This window comes from Arachis hypogaea, chromosome 15 (assembly GCF_003086295.3).
Source record: "Arachis hypogaea cultivar Tifrunner chromosome 15, arahy.Tifrunner.gnm2.J5K5, whole genome shotgun sequence".
In the NCBI taxonomy this organism is placed as follows: Eukaryota; Viridiplantae; Streptophyta; class Magnoliopsida; order Fabales; family Fabaceae; genus Arachis; species Arachis hypogaea.
In genome coordinates this window covers 50949970-50960565 of record NC_092050.1, presented here as the reverse complement: position 1 = coordinate 50960565, position 10596 = coordinate 50949970, and the positions used below count along the sequence as shown (strand labels likewise).

General features: G+C 35.5%; 1 protein-coding gene and 1 long non-coding RNA gene across 2 annotated transcripts; both read right to left on the bottom strand.

Moving 5' to 3' along the window:
• Nucleotides 1-135: 135 nt before the first annotated feature.
• On the bottom strand, nucleotides 136-3593 carry LOC112750259 (uncharacterized). The gene is made up of 5 exons (XR_011871972.1): nucleotides 3394-3593; nucleotides 3190-3317; nucleotides 1558-1685; nucleotides 1362-1441; nucleotides 136-398 (listed from the first exon to the last, which is right to left on the bottom strand). It is a non-coding gene; the product is annotated as an uncharacterized lncRNA (long non-coding RNA).
• A 490-nt stretch (nucleotides 3594-4083) lies between these two features.
• LOC112750258 (uncharacterized) lies at nucleotides 4084-10201 on the bottom strand. The gene is made up of 4 exons (XM_025798896.1): nucleotides 10015-10201; nucleotides 9494-9583; nucleotides 5877-6144; nucleotides 4084-4532 (listed from the first exon to the last, which is right to left on the bottom strand). The coding sequence occupies exons 1-4, from the start codon at nucleotides 10055-10057 to the stop codon at nucleotides 4220-4222; spliced, it is 714 nt and encodes a 237-aa protein (XP_025654681.1). The 5' UTR covers nucleotides 10058-10201; the 3' UTR covers nucleotides 4084-4219.
• Nucleotides 10202-10596: the final 395 nt, after the last annotated feature.

Here is a 10596-nt window from a genome sequence, read left to right as displayed (position 1 = left end):
TTTTAAAAAATAATAATACTAAAACTAGATTTTGGCTGAATTCCACATAGGATACATCTAGTAATTTGGTGACTAACGGAAACGAGAACTTTGATCAAAATCACTTACGCCAAGCATATGATGACACTGAAAAACTTGCACAAGATTTTTTCATAACTCTTAATTTTAGTGTAATAATCAAAACATGGATCAAAATTTAAAGTATATCTTCATTACAATGGATGGGCTTTCGAAACCACATTGCCATTTTAATTGCTATGAAAGCAATTGAAGGCTAAATTCTACTATCCGCAGCCAATATAAAAAATTACTCTCATGAAGCCTATATTTTGATATTGAAATAATCCGGGTCAAAGTGATGCAACCGTACATAACCGTCTTCACCTCCACTTGAAAAACTACAAAACACACGATATATCAGATGCCCATTAAAATAAATGAAAGAAACAATTCAAAGTAATCCAGAACCATGTATCACACACTATACATGAAGGATAGCAAGTTAAAACAATTTACTAAACACTGATGAAACAAAAATATAACTACTCCCCCATTATCAAAACAAGTTACTTTGTAGGTTCATTGAAAAATTCATATATAATTGTCTAAATACGTTAATTTTTCAAAAAGATACTTATTTTGAGGGAGTAACTTGAAATATATGAATATTTTTTTAAAGAAAGAAGTACCTACATCCATTCTTACGAATCCAATGCTACATATTATATGAAATCAAGTTTAAGTTGTTCACCTGAACAATTGCTACATGCATTTGAAGGAACTTCACTTGGATAAAACGGTCATAATATCTAAGAATGTTGCACTTACAAACTAACCCATTACAATGCAATAGAGGTATATTATCCAAGCCAACAGTAAATTTTAATCTATGCTACCAAATATTGAGGCTTACATATTATATATCATTTATCAAGTCATCATATATATATATATATATATATATATATATATATATATATATATGGCATTAGAATAAGATTAGAAATGCCAACAATATTTAAATAGCGTAATGCCAGATTTCAACACTATCACCATTATACGAATGATGATATTTTGCATATACACACTATAGAGATCTAAACCAATTCCCACGGTTGGGTACATGTATTAGGTAATCATATTACATTCTATATATCACAAATTATTTTCAACAATTAACCATTAAAATGGTAAGGGTAATATAATCATGGCCGTAGTTTTCAACATTGGAAGTGCTAACTAGCATAACTAAGTTGTGGTAAAGTTCCAATAATGAAAGAATACTAGCATTCCATGAATCCATGTTGCAACATGAAAATTTCAAACGGGAAGGGGAGGGGAAGGAAGAACAGCGGTGATACCTTTTCCCATCAGGGTTAAAGGCTAATGCATTAATTGGTCCAAAATTCCCTTTAACATCACCAATTTCTTCTTGAAGAATCTAGGTAAATAGAAAAGGAATACATCATACAAATAATAAGCAGGATAATTGGATAATCATGCAGCTCAGGTCATTATGGAACTGAAACAGACAATAAGAGAGAGAACTAAATATACCTTATCAAAGAATTTGGCTTCAAATTTCCCAGCTCTATGATCAGTAGTTGTAAGGAGGAGATATTATAAGGAGGAAATAAAAAGGAAAAGTATGTGCGCCTTAATTGAAAATTTGATACTAAAATATACTGTTAGGAAAAAGAATTTCTAAATCAAACATTGCAGTTTTATTGAGATCAAACATTGCAGTTTTATTGAGTTCAATTTTACTGTTCAATTCATGTGAAGAAAGAAACAAATGCAGAAATAATGTGAAAATAAGCTGATAAGAAAACAGAAAGTATAATTTATATTAAGCAATTAAAAATAAAAACATAAGAGAATGGTTTTAATATAACACCAATCCCAAACTATGAACAATATTGATTATTATGCAAAACTAGAATTCAAGACTAAGCTAAAAATGAAAAATTAGGACTTCAAAAATAAGAAACTCCACTCCAAAATCCTATAAAATAAAAACTAGAAGAAAATTGCTAAATCAGAAACACCATGATCTATCCTCTTGAATCCAAGAAAGGTACATCAATTTGCCGTTAGGAAGCCACTCAAGATCCACATCAGAACCATTCACTTGGAACTTCTTTGGAGGTTCACTTGAGTAAGCCGAAAATTGGCCATCACTCTTAACCTTGAGCATAGCAACACCCTCAACATATTCCACTTCTTGAATTACACCTTATTGAGCATATTTATTAGTCCTATTGGTGCAAATTTGATGCTGCTAGATAGCACTCACTCCAGATTTGTCACTACTCCCCTTCCCCTAATGAAATGCCCAAAAGAAGCTTTTGATGAGGGTAAAAAAGATGCATGTTTTGCCCTAACTAGACAGAATCAACTTGCTTTACTTGTAATCAAGCATTTCTTATAAATAGTACACAAATTCAGAATTGCAGAAGTGCACAAATTCAAAAGAAAATGAGCCAAATTGAAAACAAGGTAATTTCATGATAGCAGCAATTTCCTAATTTAAATAGTTGAATTATATAATAGTGAATAGTGAATAGTAGAATGTGAATTATATAATACTGGAATTACATGAATAGTTGTATTTCTTGATAGCAGTAATTTCCTCAGGCTTGAACTGCACTACACAAAACCAACTAAAAACAGAACAAGTAAAACTATTTCAGATCTACAAGGATCACTTGACTTGTTCTATGAACCAAACACTTGAAATCCCCAGCCACATCTTACTTGCACAAGTGATGTGAATACACAATTTCATATATAACAATAACGAGTGTATGATTGATCTTATGTTCTTACATACTAATAAAAAGGAATGTAATGCATCTCATATCAGATAATCACACAGTCCAAACTCCAAGTCATTCCTAATTACTCCCTCCAAGCCTTAATTTACAGCATAAATTGCACTTAACAAGTAAAACATTAAGAATCTGAAAAATTAATCAATTAGCTCCAGTTGATAAAACTAAATAGCTATGGTTAAAGCACGAATGTATCGAATTAACACCAAAACCATAGGATATGTCACATGCAAATCAGATCTGATAAATCGGAGGAAAATTATCGGGAAAAAAAAGAACGAGATGATTATGAAAAACAAAGCACTAAGAAAGAAGGAAATTTTGGAGAGACAAATTTAGAAGTATTAAAGATAACCTAAAGAAAATTAGAGCTGAACCCAAACACTGCCGTCTTGGCTAAATAGTGGCCAAATACTGATGATGAGAACGAGCTTCTGCACCTTAATCTCTCTCATTGGATTCGCAAGTTTCTTCTCTGAAAGCCTGTTCTCATTTTCATTCCAAATCAAACACACAAACAAGCAAATAAAAGAAAACAAGAGAAAATTTGAGCGATTACCATTTGATTTGGATTTGAACTAATATGAAGGTGGCAGAACTGAGAGTGAGAGATGGTCTTTGAGAGTGTTGATGAAGAATTTTTTTGATTTTTTTGTCAGATGCAGTTTTTTTTGTATGAACATGATCAGAAATTAGGGTTCATGAGGGAGTAATAAAGCATTAATAAGATTGAAACAATCTTTTTTATTGTTCATGAATAATGAATAACTAAATGTATTTTTGTTTTATTTGTCAAATTATTTAAAATTTAAAATTATAAGATTAAAGTTAGTTAAATTTAAATTTTTAATTAATTTAAATAGGTAATTTTTGTCCAATATAAAAAAAAATATTTAGGTCTTTTTATAAAATTAAATAAAAATATATCTTTTATTTTTACTAAATTATAAGGATATTTTAGTAAAAATATTAATATAATATATATTTTTTAAAAAAAGAAATCAACTGCTGACATATATAATATAATCCACGTGATGTTTTGTTATTTGTCCACATTTTTATCATATCAGTACGTATGAATTTATCATCGTACCGAAATAAACACACCAAAATAAAAATACAAAATCAAATCGTTATATTAATTTATAAATCAAATCTATTCTTATTTTAAATAATTGATTTCAAACACAAAAATTCATTTCTAATTTAATTTATTTAAAATAAAAGCAAAAATATTTTGTTCCAAAGATACTGTAAAACCATGCAACTGGCTTCATTCCCCTTCAAAGTGTTAGTAAGATTCACCACCATCAATATTTCAGTTACAAAGCTAAAACAAACAAGTCGTTCCAAATTGTATGATGCGGAAAACCAACAGAACTTGTTCAATCTGAATCAGAATCATATCTTCTCCTCTCCTTGTCTTTCTTGTGTCTCTTCCTGTCATCTGATTCACGATGCTTCTCGCGCTTTTTGTGTTTCTCGTGCTTCCTATCCCCACGAGAATGATGCTTCTCAAGTTTTTCATACTTTTCTTCCTTCCTTTCCTCACGTCTTCTCTTTTTTCTACTCTCATCTGAATCCTCTTCATTCTTAGTTGCTGATTGATTTGGCAAAGGTATATTTTCCACCTTGGCTGGTGTACTGTCACTCATACCAAGCTTTGAAGAACCCAGCTCTTCCCAAGGGCAGGGTGCTCTGCAAAGAGTTGGAAATAAATAAGAAAATATTGGCAGAGACTTCCCAAAACCATAAACATGATTTTGATTACATAATAGAACAATAGGTTCATAGTAGGAAAACAAGTCAGCAAACTATTTTCAAGAAAAACAATCCAGAATTATTAATAACCACCCTGCATATAACTAAGTTGCAATTTTCAAGACTAGTTTGTTTTTGACCATGTACTTTAGAATTATAAGAAATTGAAATCACCAAAGGAAGAATAACAACTTAGTATAGCCCCTTCTTTTGTAATTATTGTATATATTTACATTTGATACACCATCTTTAGGGCTTCATTTGGATATTGTCCTTAGATATAAATACAAACATTGGAAGATGGAAATAGACATTTAAAAATTGTATCTATATCTTGTCTGCTAAAAGTAAAGATATGAAAACAGAAAAAAAATTAAAGGGTTCGGTCATTTTCTTCCCCATCTTTTTCTTACCATCCAAACCAAAACCACCATCTCTCCATCCATTGTTGTGTCCCTCATTTTGGAGTGAACAGAAAATCTGTAAATTTCTGTTTCTGGGACAATATCCTTTTTCTGTATCTGTTCCTGTCCCTCTTTCTATCTTTGTATTTCAAATTTTGTCTCCGTATTTCCGTCTTGAGACAAAAACCAAACAAAGCCTAAGAGTGGTAGACTAGCATTGACAAAGAATTGGGTTAAACAAAGTTAAGTTGATTTGAGAAAATCAATCAACCCATATGTCAAAGGAAAATAGAAAATAAGAAATCATATGATCCTTATGCCAAATACTCAGTGCTCCATTCCAGTTCTTTAAAATAGTGCTAGCACCACCACACTGGTTCTAGCACAACCTACACAACACAGTTGGTCGTGCTCTCATAAGGCCCTCTTAAGTAAGGTGAGGGATACTAGACTACCCTTTGAAAACCATATGATGCTTTGACAAACCACATCCCTAGCACGCCAAACTCAAATTGGACTCATTGTTTCATGAATACTATTTGCTTAGAAGAGATAGTTCTTTTAAAAGATTGGATAGTCAACACTAGAATATTGGTTTCCAAACTCAGTAAATAGCATGATACTTGTATGGAAAACCAAAATACTAAACACCAGAACTTGCATAATAACAGAACTTGCATAATAACGCAAGCATAACGGATTTAGTGCCAATGAGTGCCCACAAGCACACCAACTAAGAATTTCTTAATCCAATTACTTCATTAGTAAGTGGTAAAACACCAGAAACTGCAGGGAAAGATCAAAAATTAGAGAAAAGAAAAAAGGAAAGAGATCCCCTATATATCATTTAAAAAAAATTTCTTCCTAACAAATTTACCTTGCAAATCCAAGACCTTGAACCCTAGCTGCTTCAGCATGACCTTCACCAAGATCTTCTGCTGTGGACCCTCTCTTTACCAGTTCTGAAAACTCATGTTTATCAAGACGGATACCTTGAGAACGGTTAGCATGCTTAGGAGCTAAGCCAAGAGCTTCCCTCATTGCCTGCTCTTCCTCTTCTTTAATCCTTTTTATCTCTTCTTTCGCAGCCTCCATTTCTGCTTCCTGGGACTTTTTATCCCTGGTATACCAATAAAGATCTTTCCCTGTTGAATTAAAAAGAGAAGACTTTGGCAAAAGACAACAAAATATGTAAACAACAGCTATCTAACCAAAAGAACTCGAATATGTTCATCATAGAAACAGGTTTGGTCTAGTTTACAAGAGGAGAGATAAGTAGTCTACTTGCCGGTTTTAGTTGTTTTAGTTCCAAATTGCTGTTAATTGGCTATCTGTTTGTTCCCTTTGAGCTGCACTAGTAGGCATAAGGGCAATAGTCTTAGTCCTAGTTGCTGCCTATAAATACTAGTTGATTAGTTAGTTTTAGTCTTTTTGTGAAATTTCTGTTAGATCTGTTAGTATAGGAGAGGAAGAACTCCCTCCGTAGTTGGTAGTTCCAACAGCGTATTCCAATAAGGGATTGTGATTTGCAATCTCTAGTTCATCAATAAAGCCTACCGATTCTCTTACTACCTGAATCCTATCAGTTCAATCGACTAGATCCCGATATGACATGAAAATTTCTTCATTAGCATTAAAGGAAAATATATCCTTAAACTATACTGATGGAGCAGAAAGCTACAACAAAAAAAGAATAAAATCAGATGAGAGAATAATTGATGATTGGATTAGTCAGATGAGAGAATCAGGAAGGTGTAATCGTAGGAGTTGAATGCTAATTATGATAATTAAATTGAGGGAAGGCAATAAAAGGAGGAGCTGATTAGGTGAGAGGTAGGAAAAGATTTGGAAAGGCCTAGGCTAGGAGAGAAGAGGACTCTCGAAATTCCTCGGTTATCTTTTACGGTTCTATTGTATTTCTGTATTTCCATTAAAATAAATACTAGTGTAACAACTGGTATCAAAGCACCGATCTTAGGTGTTGTGTGCGTGGTTTCCACACGAGCTGCCATGGAGTCGAGGTTGGAAGTCTTGGAGAAGCAAATGGAGGAGATGAGGGAGGCCCAGAATCGTTCGCTGGAAGCTCAAAACCGATCGTTTGAACTCTTATCCACCAACCTGCTGAGACAGGTGAGGGAAATGCTTTCGCAACAACACCATGACCAGGGGCGAAATGGGGTTGAAGGGAGAAACGGGGGAGATGGAGAAGGTTCAGAAGGCAGAGGCGGCAACAATAATGAAGGTGAAACAGAACAGAGGAGATTTGAGCCTACAAGAAAGCTTGACATTCCCATCTTCTCGGGAGATGATGCAAGTGGCTGGCTGGTGAAGATGGAAAGATAGTTTCGTGTCACCCAGGTGGCTCCGGCAGAAAGGATGGACTTTGTCACTCTTGCTTTGGAGGGAGAGGCTCTCGCATGGATGGAGTAGTGGGAAGAATACACACCATTTCAGACATGGAGACTTCAAGGAGGACTTATTGAAACGTTTTCAACCTGGAGCTGCTCTCAACCCCATGGCTCCGTTACTAGAGGAGAAGAAGGTGGAGGACGTCGCTCAGTATAGGCGAGAGTTTGAGGCTGCAGCACGAACGCAGAGAAACCTGGGAACAGAGGCTCTCATGTGCATCTTTGCAAATGGACTCAAAAAAGAAATTCAGGCGGAGTTGGAGGTGGCTCAGTTCGATAATTTACCAACTTTAATGGATAGAGCCACGGCTATTGAATGGAGAAATCAAGCATGGAAGGAGACCGGGGTTGACCCTAACGGCAGGAGGGTGTAAGGGTTGCCGAAAGGGAGCGGGTCAAGCGGATCTAGTTCGGTGGGAGCTGGATTTGGATTTTTCAAAAATCCTAGTTCGGCGAAGTACAACACCCACGACGACAGAAGCGAATCAAGGGGCGAGATTGGATCCAACACAAACAGATGCACCCCTACTCCTCGTACAGGCCTTAACACCAGTTTGAACGGAGGCAGCAGCGCTTCTCATTCGCAGACGACTCGTAATAGCGGCACACGGCAGCTCTCAAACGAAGAGTGGGCAGAGAGACAGAGGAAAGAGTTGTGCTTCAGATGTGGAGAGAAGTGGGGACCTGATCATAGGTGCTCCATGAAGCACTATCAAATCATACTCCTAGGAGAAGACGCAGAAGGGGAGGCAGAAGGAGACGTAGGGATGAACCAAGAGGCCCATGAAGGGGAACCTGAACGGGAAGAGCTGCAACTGTCATCATACAGCTGCAATTCAAGAAGCCTTTCCTTCCATCCACCTTGAGGACAAAGTGATGCTTCAAGGGGAAGGTATTGTTACATACCCTGGAGAGAGAGAGAATGCTGAGTCAGCAGCAAAGGCAGCCAAAAAAGGAAAGAAAATAATCCCTTTACCTTATCATTATTCTAGAAGAAGCAATAAAGAAAAGGGAGGAATAATAGGACAGGAGAAATGTGTAATCATAAGTGACAATAATTGATGATTGGATTAGTCAGATGAGAGAATCAGGGAGGTGTAATCGTAGGAGTTGAATGCTAATTATGATAATTAAATTGAGGGAAGGCAATAAAAGGAGGAGCTGATTAGGTGAGAGGTAGGAAAAGATTTGGAAAAGCCTAGGCTAGGAGAGAAGAGGACTCTCGAAATTCCTCTGTTATCTTTTACGGTTCTATTGTATTTCTGTATTTCCATTAAAATAAATACCAGTGTAACAATAGCCCACACAGCACATACAACAGATGTATGGTTTGGTGTAAACTGAACCACATTAATCACCGTGTCTAAAGTTATAACCCCAGGTTATAAGTTATAAACTTGCTTTCTAATGAAACAGGACAAACTATTGCCATTTCATTTCTTTAGTGCTACTTCAGATACCGCTCATGTTCATTGATCATACACTCTTAACTCATTTTGATTATTCTATCAACCAACACCTCACATGATGCAGACAGAAAGAAGCAAACATGCTCTATTTCGTGGGCTCAAAATATCTTAATGTATGAAATCTATGTCCAAACTACCAAAGCTAAAGTGTGACTAAAATCTCAAAGAACTAAAGCATGAGATTTTGATTACAAACCACGAAAAGACAAAACAACATCAGCCTAATCATGCACGGCAAAACTGCATCTGATACTAACAAGTCAAAACTGCAATGTAAGTATAATTCCACCATCTGACAAGTACTATAGCAGCAGCATCCTGACAAATAATACTGCACGCACTGCTACCAGTTGCCCCAAACAGTACAAACAGAGAAGCAAACAGAAAAGGTGAATGTGCAGGAACTACGATTCAAAGAAATAAATAAAAGCACACCATTTAAATTTATGGATCTTGGACACAGGAAGCAAATAGTTAAGCTAGCTTTGATAACAACTAAAGGAAGTAAGAAGATAGCCATATCGAATCAAACACAACCACAATAATTGCAATAAGTATAACAGAATATACTGACATTTAAAGTGCACGCTTAGTTCAAGCAAAAGAACAATCTTTACCTTTCTGCCATCTTCCTACAGGGGCCTTGATACTGTGACCAAGATAGTTCTCACGATGTTTATCAGCCTTTACATCCTCCCAAGAAAATTCTGGACAAAAAACAAAAAGAAAAGACGAATGCACATAATGGCAAAAGTTCAAAGAGACACTGGTCAAAAGAAAAAAAAAACGATTAAAGTTCTATCATGCCTTATTGAATAAACACTACCAGGATAACTGATTCCATATCATACATAAATTAATCAATAAAACATACATATCAATTTAAACTTCTAAGAATAGATTCTTTAAAACATCATGATGCTATTGCTATGCTCAGATTTGAAGGATAATACTTAATAGCTTGCTTTAGGGTTTTAGACTTTTAGATTCTAGAACAACAAATAAAATTAGCACACTTCTCAAGCTAAATTCCCTTCGAAATTTTTACCAGAAATCGCGCTCCAAATGCACAGTTACAAGATTCTAAGGTATTCGTGGAATTGGCACCAAATAAATAAATAAACAAGGAGAAACTTACGATCTCGCCCGCCTCGAACACCACCTCTCGTTGGATGGTACATACTTTCAGGCTTTCAGCTTTTTCAACTTTCAACGCGGCCAAATACTGTCGTTATATTTTTGGCTGACTAAGGACAAAAAAGAAGAAAAAAAGTAAAGAAAAAAACAAAAGAAGAGGAACTCGCACGGACCTCCTCCGCTTCCTCCCTTCGCTTAATAAACAATTAAAATTGGTTCTAAAAACCGGACCGAACTGATCGGTCGAATCAGTCCAACCGGGAACTGATAATGACAACGATCCAGTCCTATGCCTAAAACCGTCAACTGAAGAATCGTCCAAAAACTGATGAACCGGCTGATTGGACTGGACTGGGAATCGGCTTTTTCTTTCTTTTAAAATACGAATTTTAACACTAATTTTAAAGAATTTAACCTAAAGTTGGGTCAATAGGCTGAACTGATTGAACCGGATCTGTTTTGGGCCTAAGACTCAACATATAAATGAACTAATGAAGCACTCAACCACTCCCCCATCCCATTCAACCGAATTCACGCTGGGAAGGAGAAGGGTGAGGAGAACCCTAACCTCCAATTCAACTCA